Raw genomic sequence first — 23,084 nt, forward strand, 5'->3', positions numbered from 1 at the left:
TATATATATAATCTAACGCCACCAGATTGGGCCAAAAGGAAACCATTTACAAAAGATTTTTCTCCTTACTTTCAGGCTGATTATCTCTAAAATGAAAAACGTCCTCTGTGGAAGCTTTCTACTGTAAAAATGTTTTTTTTTTTTTTTTTTTTTTTTTATAGAGCAAATTGCTCCCATAAAGGAAATACCCCATAAAAATGTGTGTTTATGGTTGATGGGATAATGTGTATACTGAATAAACATTTTTCTGCAGTCATGACAATTTTTATATATGGCCAGCTATTTTAAACTCTGTTTCATTACATTCTAGAGTTACTTTTATGCATAAAACCCCTTACACAACACTGAGAGGAATACTGAGATAAAAGACAAAAAATACAACCTTCAACGTATTTTACAATTGTTACTTTAATTACACAACAGGTCATTTAAATTCTCTCATCCTTTTTTTTTTGTACATTCACTGAAATTCTGTGCAATCAGCACTTTCAAGCTTCAATACGTATGAAAAGATATTGTACAGACAGAGCATGAGTACAATTAGAGAAAATTTTATATTAAATAACAATAAGTATTCCTACATCAAAAAGTCAACGTTAAGAAACCATATGAATCTCAAATTAAAGGCATACTTGAAAACATATGGTCAGAAATAGTACATAAAATGACAAATTATTATAGACCAATAGCTATTCCAAGTGCAAATAAAATGTTTGTAATGCATACAGCTTGAAAACAGAAAGAATCAATGTGCAGTTAGTTACTTTTATTTATTTATTAGATTATGAATACAAAAGAAAATTCTTATAAACAAGTCAAATCTCGTGTCAAGACATTCATGTGGAAATATATGCATTGTAAAAATCCTGAAAATACAGCTGACAAAGGAAAACAGAGGAGATCAAATGTCTATTTGTTGTTTATTGTGTCACTTCCCATAATGTTCAAAGTGTCATATTCAGCGGATGGAGCAGAGAGCTGAAGAGACGAATATGTGCCTGCTGCCTCATTCTGAGCCTGAAAACAGAAACACTCTTCAACACCATCATCATCATCATCATCTTCATGCTGCATTACTTTATCTACTATTAACCTATGGAGACCCACCTTCAGCTTGCTGGACAATCTGAAAAACAGGAAATGAATTACTAAAAAGTGTTCAAGCTCAGCACATCAGTACATTTATCTCTAGAAAGAGAAATGTGTTGTTACTGTTTGAATGACTCACTGTCTAATTTTGTGAAGTGCAAGTCCAACAGTCAGAGCGAAGTGAACCAGAATCAGGGATAATATGATCAAGAATGAAACTGTAACCTGTTGACAATCTAAAAACACACAATATGCACATGAAACAGAACATTATAGAATACAGTAGAAAGAGAGAAAATAAAAAATCCCAATTCTGTCCAATTAGTATTTACATGGAGGGCAGTTTCTTGACTATAATCTGAGATTTACATAAAACATTATTTTACCAAGCAAACTCTTTTTATTGGATTCAATTCATTTCACTAGAATATATAGTTCCCTTTCAGTCGGTCACTCTCGACGCCACGTCGGTGACCGACAAATATGGGATATTGCTTCGATAGACCAATCTACTTTGAGTGTAAACTAAACGAGCCAATGCACATTGGCATGCAATTATTGCATCCAGCTGCCGCTGATCACTGCGTTAGTATAAGAGGGCAGCAGGTGCAGTGCATACCAGTTTTTCGCTTCGGAGCCGAGCGTTAGTATCCCTATGCTTAACTGTGTCTGCTGTGAACTATGAGTTCAGCACGCTCTCGGAAGCTTTGTGTGTTGGCGAGACGGCGCATCATCGGCGGTCGTTCCTGTGTCGAGTGGACTGCACACTTCAGGCTGCACTACCCCTGTCGTCTTGCAAACGGCCAATTCCCCTGTGTGCTTTCCTAAAGAGCAAATTTCTCTAAAAGAGCTTCACGGGTGCGTCTTTGTAAAGACGACGGATCGTCCTTATTAGGATGCCGTTTCACCCGTGCGTTTCTGGGTGCGGTCGTTACCTGGCAACAGGTGATGGTCACGATCGCTGCCTCACGTGTCTGGGTGTCGAGCACACTGAGGTGGCGTTTGTGGATGAGTCATGTTCTCACTGTGGGAATATGACCTTCCTCGGAGCTGCGACCCAGGCTCCGCTACCTTCAGGGGGGCGGAGTCCCGCTGCCGCTGCCGCGATTTGGGGCTCGTTCTGGCGGCCGACAGACGAGGACCACTCATCCTCGTCCTTCACCAGATGGCAGCAGTGGGCGGTTCGAGAGCGTCAACAAATGCCCTACTCACGCACCCTCTGCCAACCCGTGGAACCAGGTGAGCCCTGCACCCCACACTCGCACCACACTCCGGCCTGCTCACAAGCCGCCCGAGTTGGGTCCCTGTGTTCCACCTCGCTTCCCCACTGCGGGTACGGCTGTGGTTCCGCTGGTCCCGCTTGTACGGTTCTTAAGCGCCTGGTCAGTGCTACCCAGCCCAGTTTTGCTGGCTTCTGCGAACCATCAGCCTCGGCTATGCGATTCAGATCGCCCGGCATCCCCCTAAACTCTGTGTTGTCCGCTTCACTACAGTGAAAGCGTCCGATGCCCTAGTCTTGCTGGAAGAGATTGCAGTCCTACTGGCGAAGGACGCGATAGAGCCGGTCCCTCCAGCCGATATGAGGATGGAGTTTTACAGCACGTACTTCATTGTACCCAAGAAAGGCAGTGGGCTACAACCTATCTTGGATCTGCGAGTTTTGAATCGGTCCCTCCGTCGGCTACAGTTCAAAATGTTGACACAGAAACGCATTTTCAGGTGCGTCCGTCCCCAAGATTGGTTTGCAGTGATCGACCTGAAGGACGTGTACTTTCATGTGTCCATCCTTCCGCGCCACAGACCTTTTCTGTGGTTTGTGGTTCTGCGTTTAAAGGACTGGCATATCAGTACAAGGTCCCGCGCTTCAGGCTGTCCCGGCCTCCCCGTGTCTTCACGAAAGTCATGGAGGCAGCACTCGTTCTTCTCAGAGAGCAGTGTTCGCATTCTCAACTACTTAGACGATTGGCTGATACTAGCACAGTCTCGAGATCAGTTGTGCGAGCACAGGGATGTGGCTGAGCCTGTTGGGCCTTCATGTCAGCTGAGCACGCCTCACAGAGGAACGTCCGCGGTCGGTTCTAGCCTGCTTGAATACGTTCAAGAGCAGGACAGCGGTCCCACCGAAACTCTTTCTGAGGCTCCTGGGCATATGGTGGCCGCGGCGGCATTTACACCGCTCAGCCTGTTATATATGAGACCGCTCCAGCACTGGCTTTATGGCTGAGTCCCGAGGTGGGCGTGGAAGCGCGGCACTCACCGGGTCCAAGTTACACTGGCCTGTCGCCCAACCCTCACCCCGTTTGTGTTTCTCAGGGCAGGGGTGCCCCTAGAGCAGATCTCCAGGCATGCTGTGGTTTACACGGATGCCTCCACCACTGTCTGGGGGGCCACATACAACGGGCATGCAGTCTAAGGGGTTTGGACGGGCCCACAGCTGCAGTGGCACATCAATTGTCTAGAGTTGTTAGCAGAGCACCTTGCCTTGAACCGTCTCAAAGGTCACTTATGAGGCAAGCATGTGCTGGTCCGAACGGACAACACAGCGACCGTTGCATACACCAACTGACAAGGTGGTCTGCGCTCCCGTCTCATGTCACAACTAGCCCGCCACCTCCTCCTTTGGAGTCGGAAGGTTCTGAGGTCACTTCGTGCCATTCACATTCCGGGCCTGCTCAACCGTACAGCCGACGAGCTGTCTCGAGCAATGCTCCCAGGAGAATGGCGACTCCATCCCCTCACAGTCCAGCTGATTTGGAGATGGTTCGGAGGCGATCAGGTAGACCTGTTTGCTTCTCCAGAGACCGCTCACTGCCAGTTGTTCTACTCCCTGACCGAGGGAACTCTCGGCACGGACGTACTGGCACACAGCTCTTCAATGATCTTCATCGTCAGGTTCCTTAGAGTGGCCAGGAGGTTAAATCCATCCCGGCCCCCTTTATACCCTCTTGGGACCTGTCTCTAGTGCTTAAATCACTACAGCAGGGCCCATTCGAGCCTTTGCATTCAGTTGAGCTAAAGTTTCTTTAATTGAAAACTCTGCTCCTGCTTGCACTGGCCTCCATCAAGAGGGTAGGGGACCTGCATGTATTTTCGGTTGATGATTGGTGCTTAGAGTTCGGGCCGGCTGACTCCCAGGTAATCTAAATGAATAAATGTTAATGTTAATGTAAATGAACCTGCAAGCGCTGCCCCTGGAGGAGGCAGACCCAGCCCTGGCTTTGCTTTGTCCCGTCCGAGCATTAAGGTGCTACGTAGACCGGACGCAAAGCTTCAGGACCTCATACCAGCTCTTTGTCTGTTACGGAGGCCGGCAGAAGGGGAGTGCCGTCTCAAAGCAAAGGATGGCCCACTGGATTGTGGAAGCCATAACCCTAGCTCATCAAGCTCAGGATGTGCCCTGCCCATTCAGGTTGCGAGCTCACTCAACTAGAAGTGTTGCATCCTCCCGGGCGCTGGCTCGTGGCGCCTCGCTGACAGATATTTGTAGAGCTGCGGGCTCGGTGACCCCTAACACGTTTGCTAGGTTCTATAGCCTTCGTGTAGAGCCGGTATCCTCCTGTGTTCTCACCTCAAACGGGTAGTGGCACTGAGAGGCCCCGGTTAGTGTCAGCTTGCTTAAACCACTCCAGAGTGTCCGTAATGTAGACCCTGTTGAGATCCTTCATCACCCATGGAAGGGTGGGTTCCATATTGAGACCTAAGCGGTACTCATATGTGTATAGTCCACGGTATAGCCTTAGAGCCCGTGTTTCCCCGGCATACTTCTGCCTTCCCAAGAGGGTTTTAATCACCTCAAATTTCTCCTTATACTCCTAAATGGATGCTATATGTGTATAGCAGTTTAGTTTACACTCAAAGTAGATTGGTCTATCGAAGCGATATCCCATATTCGATTCAATGTGGCGTCTCCGTTCCCTCCTTCAGGGAACGAGGGTTACCATACGTAACCGAGACGTTCTTCCCAGGACACAATGTTGTGATGTACCTGTTATGATTTACCTGCAAACTGCAAACCAGAGAGAGGCAGTTGAAATTGTTGACTTGCATTGCCATGAATATTGTTGCCGACACACTGCAGAGTGAATGTGTGTGTGAGAGACTGATGAAGAGAGATGGAGCTCCTCAAGCCTGTGCTGCTCATTCGCTCTTCACTGATGAACGTGTTTAAAGAGTTAGTGACAGGACTTCCAGACAGATGCCACTCCAGTTCAGGAGAGGGATTCCCATCAGCCTCACAGAAACACAGAGTTACATCAGTCCTGGTACAGCTGGAGGATGGAGAGATTTTGGTAGCATCTGAAAGTATTAAAATGAGAGAAACAGAATAACTACAATCAATGATGTAGTTGATAATATGTCAGTGATAAATGCAGCAGTTCAGCACTGCTGGATTTGCATCACTGCTGCAGAATGCAAAATAAGTTGTTTTGAAAATATTTCATTAGTTCATAAAATGAAAGTCAAATGGGTTCAATGCTGCTTTGGACCCCACTGACACTATCTATAGTGCTGATGCATCAACAGTTAAAAGAATAAATTTTGAAAACAATCTTGTCTTACTGATTAGAATCCAGACTGGTTTGAATCTCTGAAGCTACAATTTATACTGAAAAAACCATGTCCCTGCATTTAAATGTATGTGATAAATTTAACGGGACAAATTATAGGCCTTTCAATTATATTATTTGGCCTTAACCCCTTAACTCTCACTCACGTTTTTGAAGATAGACTTGAATGTGGATGATACAAACCTAATTTTTTATAATTCATGACTGAAAACATTTTGTAACATGATATTGATGTACCATTTACATGGTAATGCAATGTTTGATTTTAAAATGGGTTTTAAAGGATGAATTTTTAGAATTTTTTAGTTGATATATAATTTCTGATGATTTGAGAATGTGATAGAGAAAAAGGCAACGAAAAGTATTTTTTTTAAAACAAAGCTCAAAACTCCTGTTATAAGGTAGATTTTTGAGGATGCACTCTTGTCATAAATTAATCTATTACATTTCCTACATAATTTTTAACAAAAACATTGGTAAAATATATATTTGGGAGTCTTAGACCTTTCCAACAATATATAGTTTGTCAAGATTAGATGTATTATGAAGTATTCGGGATGGGGTGACAGTTGTAAATTTAATAAAGATAAAGATATAAATATAGATAGATAGATAGATAGATAGATAGATAGATAGATAGATAGATAGATAGATAGATAGATAGATAGATAGATAGATAGATAGATAGATAGATAGATAGATAGATAGATAGGAGCTATTACTGCATCGTAACACAATAACAGTGTCATGACTGTTCATTTTATGATTGCCATTAAGGTGCTAATGTTACAAGGTAAAATTGTCTGTAATGTAATACTCACACTGAATGTCCAGCATCACTGATGAGTTCTGGGTGCCATGTTGGTTCTGAGCTGTACAGTAGTACCAGCCTCTGTGTTTCAGGTCGATCCTACCGAAGGTAAGAGTGTCTCCAGTCTGCAGCTGCTCCATCTGTCCTTCACTCTCTCTGGACCAGGTGTAGTTCACTGCTGGGTTTGCTTCACTGCTGCAGGTCAGAGTCACTGAACTGCCCTCCAACACAGAGCTGGAGGGAAGCACAGAAACTGATGTGTTTTTAGGAGCATCTAAGAAAAAAAAAAAAAGATTGATATTCAAAAGATGAATAGAGGAAGGAATAACTGTATGAATGAGGCACTGTATGAAATTTATGAAAAAATAGTAGGCTATTTGGGTGCAAGCTTCATTCGATGCATTTGCATTAGGTTAACAAAATCCAGCTGAAATCAGAGTAGATGCCATTTTGCTTGCTGTTTTATCGAAGAGGGTAATATTCAGACATTATGTGTGGCTGAATTGTCCAGAACTGTTCAAATATATATATATATATATATATATATATATATATATTTGTTCACACTGCACGCTGTAAAAAGCTAGAAATAAAAACGTGCGAAAATAATTAATATCTAGCACATGAACATAAAGTTGAGTGCACAGGACACAGTTAAAGTGAGAGGAGACACATTTTAAGTGTGCACGCTCTCTCCGGGCGAGAGCAGCATGTATCTGAGCAAGCACGACTGGTTCTGTGACAGAGCAAAGGAAATCTGAGTGCAAACAGAGGGATTCACGCTTGTGCATTATTTGTATGTGCTTTCGCGTTACATTAATGCTCTCTCACTGCTGCTTCTGCAAAGCTTACACATACTGTTTGTATTATATATATATATATATTATATAGCTAGTAGCTATTACTGCATCATAACTCAATAACAGTGTTAAAACTGTTCATTTTATGATTGACATTAAGGTGCTAATGTTACAAGGTAAAATTGTCTGTTATGTAATACTCACACTGAATGTCCAGCATCACTGATGAGTTCTGGGTGCCATGTTGGTTCTGAGCTGTACAGTGATACCAGCCTCTCTGTTTCAGGTCGATCCTACCGAAGGTAAGAGTGTCTCCAGTCTGCAGCTGCTTCATCTGTCCTTCACTCTCTCTGGACCAGGTGTAGTTCACTGCTGGGTTTGCTTCACTGCTGCAGGTCAGAGTCACTGAACTGCCCTCCAACACAGAGCTGGAGGGAAGCACAGACACTGATGTGTTTTTAGGAGCATCTAAGAAGAAAAAAAAGATTGATATTCAAAAGATAAAAGATGAATAGAGGGAGGAATAACTGTATGGATGAGGTACTGTATGAAATTTATGAAAAAATAGTATTTGGGTGCAAGCTTCTTTCGATGCATTTGCATTAAGTTAACAAAATCCAGCTGAAATCAGAGTAGATGCCATTTTGCTTGGTGTTTTATCGAAGGGGGGTAATATTCAGACAATTATGCGTGGCTGAAGTGTTATTTGTATGTGCTTTCGCGTTACATTAACGCACTCTCGCTGCTGCTGCTGCTTCTGCAACGCTTACACATACTGTATATGCGCTGCAAACGTGTGAACCTGTATAATGTATAACAAATATATTTCAACACCTGAGGCACTGCTACTATTAATGAGCTCTAAGAACAATGCATGGCAAAAAAGAAAAAAAAGTCCCTGGACACGGGATTTATATATATTTTGCCACAAGTTTAGAAATTTTGTTACTCCTTTACTATAGAGATTTTTTGACTTATGTCTGTTCTAGAGACGTTACAACTTTTTGATAAAGCTCTAATTTGTTTTCTTTTGGAAATATGTTTCAAATTCTTCCTGAATGCATTCATGACTGTAAAGCATATCTGTGTATGTCAAAATTGCGATTAAAATCTAAATAGCAAATTTGATCAAATAAATCGTGATACTGTTTTTTTTTTTTTTTTTTACATATCGCACAGCCCTAGTTCATTCAATAAATACAGTTAAAAATCTAGAATACTAATCTATTAACCCAACAATAGCGGTGTCAGAATTTTTTTTTTTTTGCAGTGGGCCGCGCAAACAAATGTGTTTGGTTGTGTGGGCCGCGAGTTGAAAAAGGTTGGGAACCACTGCAATACATCAATGAACAGCAAATGTGAATATTATGTAGACCTATTGTTTAAATCAAATGTGCACTGTAAATTATTTCTGTTGTTTATACAGTATTATACTGTTGATCTCAACAGTTTCTTGCTGTATAAGCTTTGTACAGTGTGTTACTGTAGATTTGGTTGTTTTTATAGTATTATATTGTATTCTCAACAGTTGAGTGCTGTGTACAGGATTGACAGTATGTTACTGTAGATTTTCAATGCATTCTTGGAAATTATCAATTACTGTAGATCAAAATACAGCAATGCAAACTGACTGCAAAAAATATCACACAGAATTCCACACATGCTATTCCTACATAAAAAATAAATAAATAAATAAATTAGGACTAGGTGCTATGCATTAACACTCTTAATTTCTGTCAGTTGGGGTTGCAAAAGAGCGCATTTGAAAGAGTTTTGTCCTGTAATATCTGAAACGTGTCTTCTCTGCGACCTGGAAACGTGCTTCATCTGGTGAGTAATAAATATTAATATTTTCATGCATACAGACATTCTAGCTAATTCTAGCTAAAAGATGTAATGTTAGTTTAGAATAGCTGACCGCAATTTCGATATTCAAGGTTTTCTCTCTACCCAACATTTTACTAGTGTATAAACTATGTACAGTACTCTTTTAATGTAGTCTGCGGCCTGTTACTGTAAATTTAAATACAGTAATACGAAATGCCCATGAAAAACAACCACAAACTGCCATTTTGTGAAGAACTCTTTCAGTTCTCTGATCAACGGGTGCCTTCACCTCGTGACGCTGTCTCTAAAGTTCGCCATAAATATCTTTTAAGTAAAAAAACTTAATTTTGTAATGACAGTAATAGCATAAATGTTAGTTTACAAGAACTGATGTTCAATAACAGGGGTAACGTTCATGAGCGCCGGTCCTGGAGAGCCACAGCCCTGCAGAGTTTTGCTTCAACCCTAATCAAACACACCTGAACAAGCTCATCAAAGTCTCTGAAGGGTTAACTAGAAAGCTACAGACAGATGGGTTTTAATTAGAGTGGGAGCTGAACTCTGCTCCAGGGCCAGCACTCACAGTCCCGTTCTATAATATCATTGTGGCGAGTGGGGCGGGGCCGAGAGGCGTGGGAACGAGGGGTGGGGCGCAGGTGCAGCTCATTTCCAATCACTACACCTGGCCTCACTCCTCGTTCCCACGCCTCTCGACCCCGCCCCACTCGCCACAATCATCTTCAGAACACATATTAAGTTATTTTTGCTTAAATCCAATGGCTCAGTGAGGGCTCTATAGACAGCACTGCGTCACCTTGGAATTATAAGGTTCGAATCAGTGATTTGAATCGCGTGTCAAAATGTTTTCAGACCTATACTTGGGTCAAAATCTGTTTTTTATACAGGCTATGGTCAAAATGCACTCTGGATCGCTCTGGATCACTGATTCGAAACAAAAGATTTGAGTTCAACTTTCAATGACATTGCTGTCTATAGAGGCCTCACTGAGCCATTGGATTTAAAAATTATATCTTAATTTGTGTTCCGAAGATCGAAGGTCTCACGTGTGTAGAACGACAAGAGGGTGAGTAATAAACTACATTATTAAAATGTTGGGGGTGAACCAAGCCTTCAACACCAGTCGGAAGGGATGTTATATGATTCATGAAAAAAAAAAAGTAGAAAAAAAAGGACGACTAGGCTCAAAAAAATTTCACTTCATTCATGCACTTTTGTTACAAATTAATTTCCATTAGTAATAGCAATGGGCTTTTGCATAAAATGAATGTTTAAAGCTTATGCTTTATTGTGACATGAATTATTAGAGATGATGCTACATATTGTGATAACATATCCTTTTTTTTTTCTTCTTCTTTTTTTTTATACAGGTTTCTTGTCAGGATAAATTCTGAAAATTTGAAATGCAATTCTGAGTTCCAGGTGAGCAGAACGAATGGGAGGATTGTTAGGAGGAAAAACACAGCCTTAAACCCAAAAGTTGCATCTTTCTTTAGGGAGTTTGCACAATATGACTGGCCGAATCGTTATAGGGGGGGTGAAATGCTCGTTTTCACTCAGTATCCTGTTAATCTTGAGTACCTATAGAGTAGTACTGAATCCTTCATAACTCCAAAAAGTCTTTAGTTTTATTATATTCATAAGAGAAAGATAGTCTGTACCGATTTTTCCCGGAAAAACACGACCGGCTGGAGGCGTGACGTGTGGGCGGAGCTAAAGAATCACGAGCGCCAGTAGGCTTTTGCGTTGAGAGCATGTGGAAGCTGTGACATTACCGTGAGGGAAAAACCATCATCCAAAACAAACCATGGCTTATAGTCAGATTCAGCCGTTTATTTATGATCCAGAATCAGATCCCGAGGCTGAAACTGAACGAGAGCAGAAGCAGCAACGACTCGCTCCGAGCGGGGCTCGAATCCCGGTTCTCCGGCATTGGAGGCGGACACACTAACAAAGAGGCAGAGATGTTTTAAGCAGTTTTACTCACCGCCTGTGGTTCCAACACACGATCGTGACCCTCTTTCGTTGGGATTGCATCATCCTTAAGAAATAAACGATACGCAAATCCGTTGTCAAACTGGGCCTTGTTTGTAAAACAAGCATCTTCGAAATGCAGGGAACAAACAAAAACACTTGCACAACTCCGTTGATGCTCTGTAAAAATAAACTCCATCCACTGGTCCCTTAATGCTGTTTTTTTTTTTTTTTTTGGTAATCTGTGCAGGGTTATCTTGCCCTGGCAACCAAAAACACACTCCTTTTGTGACTTTTCGCGATGCTCTCACTCTGATCAGTGAATGCCTGTTGTGCTCTCAGTGCTCTGCTATAGGGAAGCGCGCGCTCTTCCGGCAGACGTGCCCTTAGCACCCTGTGGCGAGGGGGGCGTGGATTAGCGGAATCTGCAACGGGAGAGAGACGGGGGGAGCAGAGCGAGGCGTAAGTAGGTCAAGTGCAAATAACGAACACGTGTGTTTGATTGCAGTAATTGGCGTGGAGAGACCGGATATAAGCCGAGTGACCGCAGAGAGAAGAGAAGAGAGACACGCTGGGACCTCGTACTGCACTGGGAAGCCTCAACAGTGAAATTGAAGTTATTGACTGTGTTTGAGCAATAGTTTGCTGTTTATGCCCAGAGGGCATCGTGATTTGTTTGTTTGGTTAAATAAACGAGCGTCCCAGCAACAAGCCGACCCCTGCCTTCTTCCTTCCTATTAAGACTGTGTTGAACCTTGCTACACACCCATATAAGGAAATTCCGCTCCATCTAACGTCACACAGAGCCATACTCGAAAAAAACTTTCCGAAACTTGTGACAAACCGGAAGGAGTATTTTGGGAACAAAAATACTCCTTCAAACGTACAACTTAATTTTTGAAACTTTGTCCATGTTTAGCATGGGAATCCAACTCTTTAACAGTGTAAAAAAACTCAGTATGCATGAAATAGCATTTCACCCCCCCTTTAAGATAAGAGTAATAATACTGGTGTAATGGAGCCAATATCTGTAGTACCGTAATCTCAGAATTATTTGTGTCTGAATTTGTATTTAGAAAAATCTTGAAAAGGCCAGAAATAACCAAATGTTTGTGAAAAAATGAGAAGTCTGTTTTAAAATGTAATTCTTTGCCCTTCACAGTTTTTATTTAACAAATATGCTTTGTATAACTCACAGAATTTATATCATTTTTAAATTATAATTGTAACATTCCTTTAAACAAGTTAAACAAGTAAAACAAGTACTTTTAAAGGATTAGTTCACTTTCAAATGAAAGTAAACCCAGTCGGAGATATACATCTATTAATTAATATCCTGACAAATCCAAATTTATAATAGCGGCGAGTGATACCAACAAGTATGAAGCTGATGAAACTGCTTCTATCCACATCCATCCATCATAAACGTACTCCACACAGCTCTTGTGGGGTTAATAAAGTTCTTCTGAAGCGAAGCGATGCATTTGTGTAAAAAAAAAAAATCCATATTGAAATAAGTTATGAAGTAAAATGTGTAACTTTTGCCAGACAGCCTTACGTATTCAAGTTATGAAAAAAAAATGGAACTGGCATCACATTAGTTATGCTTTTCCCATAAGATAAATAGGGAAGGTGTAGGACATAGGGTAAGGTTTTTGAACTGCGAGAGTTTTACACTTACTTTGCAAGTTAAAGGCGGTTTGATGGAAGCTAGATATTTTTATATTTTTATTGCATAAGAAGGCCTTTATTACCCAGCGGAGCCGTGTGGAGTATTTTTATGATTGATGAATGTGGATGGAGACATTTACCAGAAACAGGTATCTGTTGGGCATGATTCATATGTAAAAGAAAATAGCAGAAATGTTATATTTAGTAAATCTTAATGAAAATAGATGATTAATACATTTACAGTGCCGACTGAAAGTTTGTGAAAAATTTTAGTACTGTCCTGGGTAAGATATTTTATATTTTTATATTTGTCCACAAGACAAAAAAACAGCTGAATTTATTAAGAATGACCCCGTTCAAAAGTTTGTGAACCATTGATTCTTAATACTGCGATTTCCTGGATGATCTACAAATGTTTTTTTGTTTTGTGATTGCAATCATCCACCAAAATGTACGGTGTATTTTTACTTTGCCCTATGCAAAAGCCTTTGCCCATCATTTAAAGGTGTTGATAATGTGAGGTTTTTGATGATTAGTTGTATGTTTGGTCTCAACGATGGATTTGGGCTTATCATTTCTTGCAGGATTATCAGAAGTGCAACATTTTCCACATGACACCAGCCCTCCTCGCCTGGCCTTCATTCTCACCTTCTTTCTTTGTTCAACTTCTTTCTTTGTTCTACTGTGTTGTGTAAGTTTGTATTTTAACTATAAATTTTTGCATGAATTGTTCACTGATTTTAATTATCAATTATAAATGAATTAGTCGTGTTAAAAAAAATACTTTTATTTTTGCATTAAGTCACAATTATTTCAATTCTTAATTATAAATTGTTCTCTAGTTTTGTTTTTAAGACATATTTTAATGTTGTGTAACTGTATATGCTTTTATTATTACTAATTTATTGTTCTGTGATTTTAATTAATTGTTAGTTATTAATTAAATTGTTAGTCTTTAATAAGTTAGTTAGATTTTTATTGTCATTATTTGTACTTTTGTATTGTTTAAAATGTAAATAAACAGTTTTTGTGCAATTAAAGCTTCAATTGATCGTTTTCCTATTTCCCTTCAGCAGTTGAAATAGCACTTTTACAGGTTTTACAGGTTTTCTACAAATTCTAAATGTTATACAGTAGCACTATAAAAAAAATAAAAGAACATTTCATAATAGTATAATACTATACAGTATTATTGAAAATCAACAGTTTAATATTGTACTTTGACATGGTAAAAAATACAGTAAAATTATGTATTCAACATTAAAGAAATACTACTGTAGATAGTGTTATAGTAATTTTACTGTTGAATGAAATAAACCAACTACTGGATAATTGTTGCCAGTAAGTTACTGTTAGTTTTACAATAATTTTTTTAAACCGTCTGCTTTAAAAGTAGAGTAATCATAGCAGTTTTCATCCAAAATATGTCCATTTAAATGACAGCGTTTAGCTTTAAATGAAGTCTTTGACGACAGTATTCTATAAAAATTATTTGCATTCTGATCTTGACATCAAACGGCACAAATATATATAATTTGTTTTCTCTTATTCAATGGATTTTACCCATTTACCTTCACTTGTTCCCAACGTCACGCGCAGCTGCAAATGACGTAACTGTGACGTCTACTCTGAATTGGTCTATTATTGCATCATAATACAATGTCATCATAAAAACAGTGTCATAACTGTTGATTTTATAATTGACATTAAGGTGCTAATGCTACAAGGTAAAATTGGCTGTTATGTAATACTCACACTGAATGTCCAGCATCACTGGTGAGTTTTGGGTGCCATGTTGGTTCTGAGCTGTACAGTAGTACAAGCCTCTGTGTTTCAGGTCGATCCTAGCGAAGGTAAGAGTGTCTCCTGTCTTCAGCTGCTTCATCTGTCCTTCACTCTCTCTGGACCAGGTGTAGTTCACTGCTGGGTTTGCTTCACTGCTGCAGATCAGAGTCACTGAACTGCCCTCCAACACAGAGCTGGAGGGAAGCACAGACACTGATGTGTTTTTAGGTGAATCTGAAGGGAAATAATTCAGGGCCGCACAATAAAAACCACAATAATATGATTAAAAACTAAAAAGCATCTCAAAGCCTCACTTACACTGAACATGTACTGTGATGTTGTCCTGTGCTGTTTTGTTCTGGTGCTGTAGCTGGTAGGTTATAGTGCAGGTGAAAGTGACTCTGTGCTGACGGTGAGTAGCAGTGAAGTTCAGATCAGAGATGAGCTCCTCTCGTCTGCTGCTCTCACTGAGGGGGATTCTGGGAGTGGAGCTCCATGTGAGAGTTGGTGGAGGAGAGGAGCAGAGAGTCTCAGCAGAGCAGTGCAGACTCACAGAGCTCCCCTCCAACACCTCCAACACCTCTTCCTGATCCTTCACCTTCTTCTGATCCACATACAGCTGCACTGTGGGTTTGGGGGGAGAGTCTGAAAAAGTAAAACAAGAATGGCGTCAACTTTTAAAACACTAATTTAACAGTTTTGTTTATAAATAAAAACCTCAAATCACTCACCTAACACATTTATAGTGGAGGTATTTACATAGTAGCCATATTTTAAAACACCACTTTCAATCCTGAAGTAATATTTACCAGTATGCTTAGAACTAACATTATAGAAGATAGTGGTGCAGTTCTTCTCATGTAGTTTTCCAGTTATTTTCCCATTTAAGTGATTAGGTTTGGTATCCTTGGAGTTAAACACTAGATGCGTATCAATCTTAACTCCATCTTTGAGCCACAGTCCAGTAGCAGCTTTCTCAGTGAGGTCTTTCTCATATTGTTTCTGAATCTCAAATCTGCACTTTATGATCACACAGGATCCACTGAGAGCTTGAATGTTCTGTGGCAGACTGATGCTGAACTCTCTACAGCAAACAGCTACAACACACATAATGCAAACATGTAAGAAATAATTTAAAAATATATTAATATCAGTGAGAGGACTGGAAATGTTCTTAAATTTAGTTTATGAATAGAAATATACTCAAACCTTTCAACAGAAAACCAAGAAGAATTATTTTCTCTGCTGTCCAGATGTCCATCCCTTCATTCAATGAGGAGCATAAACCTATAGGTCAAAAGAAAATTGAACCTAAAAAAGGAAGAAACCTGTAACACTGAATAAACCGAGACACCTTAATTCCTCTCTCAATTTTTTTGTGATTAAGAGACTTTTCTTTGAGTTTGAGAGCAGTCACAACATAAAACCCACCTTTGCATTCAAAGAAAAAAAAAAGATGCAAAAGTTTTTGCACAAATATGTGCCAAAGATGATACCTCAGACAGAAGAAAGTAACATTTTATATTTTACATCAACATTTATTGTTGATTGAAAACATTGCGTTACTTTTGGTTTATTTCCCTCCAATTCATTAAAATCCTTTCTGATAGTAATACTTAGCATGTATAGCACATGGGTGAAAGCATAAAAAAAAAATTTCTCTGTGAATTCTTATTTTAGACCCTTTAATGTTGGTTCATAACCCATAAATGTTAATAATTATATTCACTTTAATAGTTCAGGATGCTTAATCCATATGTTTAACCATTTAAATCATCTAACTATTCTCTGCATTACTTTTTTTACTAGTTGCTTCATGAAATTGCTTGTTTCATGCAATCAAGATTAATAAACAGTGCAATGAATTTGAAAGTGGATATTTAAATGATATGTGGAAATTTTGCTTTATCTATAGAAAATGAAGCATAATTAGAATAATATATATATTTAAATAGTGTATTTGTAATAATGATTATCATTACTTGGATAAAGCATATTATATCCTGTATTTGTTTAAAAAATATGTTAAATATGTTAGATATGACATCGTCTATTAATATTCAATAAGTCTATTAATGTAGGTTTAATATGATGGAAGTAAAACAGCAAAAATAATCTGACCTTCCTGGGGGTTGAGAGTAAAATCTTCTGTTTAGAAGTTTCCAGCTGTAACACCTGCTGCTGATAAGAGACGGACTGAAGCTCTGCTGCAGAAACTGAATCTGACTGCATCAGATCTATCATAACTTCCCTTTTTTCATCACATCACACCAGTACTTCCCTGATCAGCATGAACATGCCTTCTGTGCAGACAAAGTCTTTAACTGAATATCTGGAAAGTCTTTTGCTACAAAAACTATAAATCTTACAAAATCTTCTACATTCCATTTCAGTCTGTTGCTTACACAAAGCTGTAATATGGCTTCAGAAAACTTGAGATGTATTGTACAGGTTTATATATATTATCAATGAATGAAATTACCTGAATCACTTAAAATTCAGCCATGTTACATGAGCAGAGGCCTACATAATGTGCTCATAATGCTGCTTTTCTGGTCAAAAGATGAAGCACTAGAGCAGTGCATTTGTACTATCAGTTGTAACACTTTTTAATTTAATGAAAATATTCAACCAGAAAGAAAAAGATCAGAATAAGAAGAAACATGCAAGATGTAAAAGTAATGAACTTGTAAGAAAAATATATATATAATCAAACGCCACCAGATTGGGCCAAAAGGAAGCCATTTACAAAAGATTTTTCTCCTTACTTTCAGGTTGATTATCTCTAAATTGAAAAAAGTCTTCTATGGAAGCTTTCTGCTGTAGAAATTTGATTTATTATTTATTTATTTTTTATAGAGCAAATTGCTCCCATAAAGGAAATACCCCATAAAAATGTGTTTTATGGTCGATGAGATAATGTGTATACTGAATAAACATTTTTCTGCAGTCATGAGAATTTTTATATATGACCAGCTATTATAAACTCTGTTTCATTACATTCTAGAGTTACTTTTATGCATAAACCCCTTATACAACACTGAGAGGAATACTGAGATAAAAGACAAAAAAAAAAAAAAAAAACCTTTAACGTATTTTACAATTGTTACTTACGCAACAGGTCATTTAAATTCTCTCATCCTTTTTTTGTACATTCACTGAAATTCAGTGTAATCAGCACTTTCAAGCTTTGATACGTATGAAAAGACATTGTACAGACAATGAATTTTTTTTTCATATTAGTCGTGTTGTTTTTCTTGTTTCATGTGTCACAGTAATGATCAATCTACAGGTTATTTAGTGCTTTAAAAAATCCTAAAGTTTGCAATTTGTTAGGAGCTCTTGTCAAGACGATCCATGGACCTCTGGGATATGGGCCCAGTAAACTTCTGCTGTGCCACTCTGCTATTGTTTAGAGTATTGTTTACATTATGTTTAGAGTTTTTTTTTTATGCTAATGTAATTCAATTTTTATATTATGTTGAAAATTCTTTTTATCAAAATACATTGAAATTGACAATAAAAAAAAATATTTTAAACAGTTCAAGTTTGTACAGTCAGGTTTTGAGACATCTGATGAAACTTATTTAAAATTAAAATAGGAAAATGTAATTTCATATTTTTTTCCAAAGATAAAGGACAAAATATGTTTGCACTTACATATTAAAAAGGTAACAATCAGGTATACTTAAGAAAAATAAGAGTAGCAGAAAACAAATCTAGCTTATATTGTTGTGTTGCTTTCGTCCCATCCAAAAGGGTTGAAAGTAACAATGTGCAACTTGAGTTCAAAGTGAAATTATACTGAAGTCTTTCTACATTTCTACAAAATACTACCTGGTATTGTTAGACCACACGTCTGAGTTACTGGTCACAGCAGAAATATATCTTCTGTCTAAAACATTATCTTTTAAAATGATGTTTTTTTCTGAAAAATTGTACTTTCACCCCTGCTCTCCCCTACAGCTGGAGATAAATATATATTAAATAACAATAAGTATCAAAAAGTCAAAGTTAAGAAAATATATGAATTTAAAATTAAAGGCATACTTGAAAACATATGGTCAGAAATAGAACGTAAAATGACAAATGAAAAATAGACCAAAAACTAGTCACATAAAATGTTTGTAATGCATTTAGCTTGAAAACAGAAAGAATCAATGTGCAGTCAGTTATTTTCTATTTGATTGTGAATACAAAAGAAAACTCATATTAACTGGTCAAATCTTGTGTCAAGACATTCATATGGAAATATGTGCATAATAAAAATCCTGAAAATACAGCTGACAAAGGAAAACAAAAGAGGAGATAAAATGTCTATTTGTTGTTTATTGTGTCACTTCTCTTAATGTTCAAAGTCTCATATTCAGAGGGTGGAGCAGAGAGCTGAAGAGACGCATATGTGCCTGCTGCCTCAATTGAGCCTGAAAACAGAAACACTCTTCATCATCATTGTGATAACCCGAGTATTTAAAGATGCACGCATACATTGCTTTTTATCGTCTTTACTAAACTCAGCAGCAAATACAGAAACTGGCTTGCAAAAACTGCAACAACACATTCAAAACATCCGGTGTGCAACAGCTTAACTAGGACCGGGGGGGAAGCAAAATAACAAACAAACATTCCGGGTTTCACCCCGGCCTACACCGCAAATAGTCCCTCTGCAACAATCATCATCATCATCAAGCTGCATTACTATATCTACTATTAACCTATGGAGACCCACCTTCAGCTTGCTGGACAATCTGAAAAACAGGAAATGAATTACTAAAAAGTGTTCAAGCTCAGCACATCAGTACATTTATTTCTAGAAAGAGAAATGTGCTGTTACGGTTTGAAGGACTCACATTCTAATTTTGTAAAGTGCAAGTCCAACAGTCAGAGCGAAGAGAACCAGAATCAGGGATGATATGATCAAGAATGAAACTGTAACCTGTTGACAATCTAAAAACATGCAATATGCACATGAAAGAGAAAAATATAGGATACAATAGAAATAAATAAAAAATTGAGAGTCCTAATACTTGCAGTTTCCTGACTAGTATAATCTGAGTTTTACATAAAACATTATTTTATCAATCAAATCATTTGATGACATCATTTTACTAGAATATAAAATATAGATTCTGATGTGAGAGTTGGTGGAGGAGAGGAGCAGGGAGGCTCAGCAGTCCAGTAGCTCTATCAGTTAGGTATTTGTCATATTGTTCCCAAATTTCAAATCTGCACTTTATGATCACACAGGATCCACTGAGAGCTTGAATGTTCTGTGGCAGACTGATGCTGAAATCTCTACACCAAACACCTACAACACACATAATGCAAACATGTAAGAAATAATGGGGAAAAAAATTAATATCAAGAAAAGAGGTCTGAAAATGTTCTTCTTAAATTTAGTTCATAGAAATATACTACCTTTCAACAGAAAACCAAGAAGAATTATTTTCTCTGCTGTCCAGATGTCCATCCCTTCATTCAATGAGGAGCATCAACCTATATGTCAAAAGAAAATTGAACCTAAAAAAGGAAAAATCTGTAACACTGGATAAACTCAGCCACCCTCATTCCTCTCTCACTTTTTTTGATTAAAAAACTTTTCTTTGAGTTTGAGAGCAGTGACAACATACAACTCAACTTTGCTTTCAAAGAAAAAAAAAAAAAGACGCAAATATGTGCCAAAGATGATACCTACGACAGCGTTTTAGTGCCACGTTGTGATTGTGATTCTTGAAACAAAGTTATTTTCTGGACTTCCAAAACAGACGGAACACTCAGAAGACCGTAATCATGGACCCCGTAAGCATACAGCCAGTGAGTCCCATGAATATTCTGAATCTCAACAGTTTATACCAAGTGTAGAGGAACTGTGACGATCGTGTACCCAGAGAGACACAGGGAGAGCGAGAGATCCAATTGTAGATGTCTTTATTCAGGGATAATCCAAATCGTAGTCAAAAACAATCCAAGGTCAAAACCAAAAGACAGTCCAAAAATAAACAAACAAGGAAAGGGACAGGAAAGGGAACTCGGAAAACGAGAGGACTCGGGGACGAGCAGACTAAGAAGAATCTCGGGGAACGAGAATGCTGGATACATGAAAGGTAACGACTCCATACAAACAACAGGAAAAGACTGGTATTTATAGGGAGGCTGATGACAATAAAGTGACTGCACCTGGTGCAATTAACAGGAGTGCAATTACTGTGATGACAGGACAAGACTAGAGGAATTCTAGTGCCTGCGGTGAAGTGCCTAAGGGGAAGTGAGCCCACTAGTGGACACCCAGGGAAACAGACACTAGACAGCGTGACATTTACTCCCTGCTCCACAGAGCAGCTGCCAGATGCTCCACCCGAACCCAAGGGAAAACCAAAAACACAAAGAGACCAGGAGGGAGGTGGAGCGGCGGAGGACCAAGGGGAGGGACGGAGGGCCAGGTAGAATGGGGAAAACAGAGACAAGAGGACCAGGTAGAATGGGGAAACAGAGACAAGACGACCAGGTAAAATGGGGAAACAGAGACAAGAGAAGTGCAACACAAAACAAGGAGTCCAGGAGGGTGGTGGACCGCTGAGGATCGGGGGGAGGGACAGAGGGCCAGGTCCTTAGAGGGAAACATAATGAAAGACACAGACAAGAAACCCAGGAGGGAGGTGGACTGGCGGAGGATCAGGGGGAGGGACAGAGGGCCTGGTCCATAGGAGGAAAACAGACAGGAGAACAACAAAAAAAACACAAAAACACAAGTCCAAGAAGGACATCACGTGACGCCCACCAGGGCAGAGCAGAAGACCACCTCATCTGTGCGGTCGAACCAGATGCCCCCCAGGGCGAAGCAGAAGACCACCACCTCCGTGAGTTCGAGCCAGACGCCCCCCAGGGCAGAGCAGAAGACCACCGCATCCGTGCGTCCGAACCAGACGCCCCCCAGGGCGGAGCAGAACGCCACCACATCCATGCAGCCGAACCAGACGCTCCCTAGGGCGGAGCAGAATACCACCAATTCCGTGCGTCCGAACCAGACGCCCCCCCAGGGTGGAGCAGAAGACCACCACATCCGTGCGGCCAAACCAGACGCCCCCCAGGGCGGAGCAGAAGACCACCACATCCGTGCGGCCGAAACCGACGCCCCCCAGAGCGGAGCAGAAGACCACCACCTCCATGTGGCCAAATAAACAGGAGGATAAGTCTGATTGGGCAAGTCTGAAACAAAAAACATGAACAAGTTAAGGGTAGCCTCTGTGGCCACAGCAGGATCAGTTGGGTGCTCAGAGAGTTCAACTGAGACATGACGAGGTTCTCGAAGTTCCTAAGAAGCGATGAGAGACTCTGGTAGATCATCAGATACGTGGAGAGACTCTGGTAGTTCATCAGAGACGTGGAGAGGCTCTGATAGTTCAGCAGAAACGTGGGGAGGCTCTGGTAGTTCATCAGAGACGTGGAGAGGCTCTGGTAGTTCCACAGAGAAATGACGAGACTCTGGTACTCCCATGGTGTTTCCTTGTTCATGAAGATCACTGGTGACTTGTATTCGTTCATGAAGATCAATGGTGACTTGCCTTTGTTCATGAAGATCACTGGTGACTTGAATTCTCCCATGAAGAACCCCGGTGACTTGACTCGGTCCCTGAAGATCACCGGTGACTTGACTCTGTCCTTGAAGATCACCAGTGACTTGACTCTGTCCTTGAACATCACCAGTGACTTGACTCCATCCTTGAACATCACCAGTGAATTGACTCTGTCCTTGAAGCTCACCAGTGACTTGACTCTGTCCTTGAAGATCACCAGTGACTTGAATCCATCCTCGAAGATCACCAGTGACTTGACTCCATCCTCGAAGATCACCCGTGACTTGACTCCGTCCTTGAAGATCAGCAGTGACTTGACTTGACTCTGAAAGGTCAACAGTGACTAGCCTTGACTTTGGAAGGTCAATGGTGACTAATCCTGACTCTGGAAGGTCAACGGGGACTAACCCTGCCTCTGGAAGGTTAACGGTGACTAACCCTGACTCTGGAGGGTCCACGAGCACCTGACTCGACTCTGGAGGGTCCACAAGCACCTGACTCGACTCTGGAGGGTCCACAAGCACCTGATTCGACTCTGGAGGGTCCACAAACACCTGACTCGACTCTGGAAGGTCAGCAGGAACTAGCCCTGACTCTGGAAGGTCAACAGTGACTGACCCTGACTCTGGAAAGTCGATGGTGACCAGCCCTGACTCTGGAAGGTCGACGGTGACTAACCCTGACTCTTGTAACAGATATGCAGGTCATCGATTCATGGGTTCTGAACTAATGAATCACGGTTCGTTGAATCTAAAACAATGCAAACCCAACGCTTGTAGATTTTGAATTCAGGCATATAAAATGAAACATTTTTACACTAAATGTTTTACACTGGCCTGGCACCAGCCTGGCTGGATTTAAATTATTTACGACAAGAAATTCCAGAGTCACGCGAGAAGCCTCAAAGGAGAAACTTACATAAAGCTCTTTATGTAAGTCCTTGATAATATGTATTTTGAATATCTTT

The 23,084-nt window shown here is 39.9% G+C and overlaps 1 protein-coding gene across 1 annotated transcript in view; it reads right to left on the reverse strand.

Annotated features, from left to right (window-relative positions):
• Positions 1–909: 909 nt before the first annotated feature.
• The window catches only part of LOC113047740 (B-cell receptor CD22-like), a 32,990-nt gene continuing 10,815 nt past the window's right edge, over positions 910–23,084 (reverse strand). Inside the window, exons 2-8 of the mRNA XM_026209024.1 lie at positions 15,353–15,640; positions 14,862–15,188; positions 14,514–14,777; positions 7,473–7,736; positions 6,479–6,742; positions 1,229–1,325; positions 910–1,126 (exon numbers count right to left, since the gene is read on the reverse strand). Coding sequence (XP_026064809.1) covers positions 910–1,126; positions 1,229–1,325; positions 6,479–6,742; positions 7,473–7,736; positions 14,514–14,777; positions 14,862–15,188; positions 15,353–15,640 — 1,721 coding nt within the window. The remainder of the gene's footprint in view (positions 1,127–1,228; positions 1,326–6,478; positions 6,743–7,472; positions 7,737–14,513; positions 14,778–14,861; positions 15,189–15,352; positions 15,641–23,084) is intronic.

Source organism: Carassius auratus, chromosome 29 (genome assembly GCF_003368295.1).
Source record: "Carassius auratus strain Wakin chromosome 29, ASM336829v1, whole genome shotgun sequence".
In the NCBI taxonomy this organism is placed as follows: domain Eukaryota; kingdom Metazoa; phylum Chordata; class Actinopteri; order Cypriniformes; family Cyprinidae; genus Carassius; species Carassius auratus.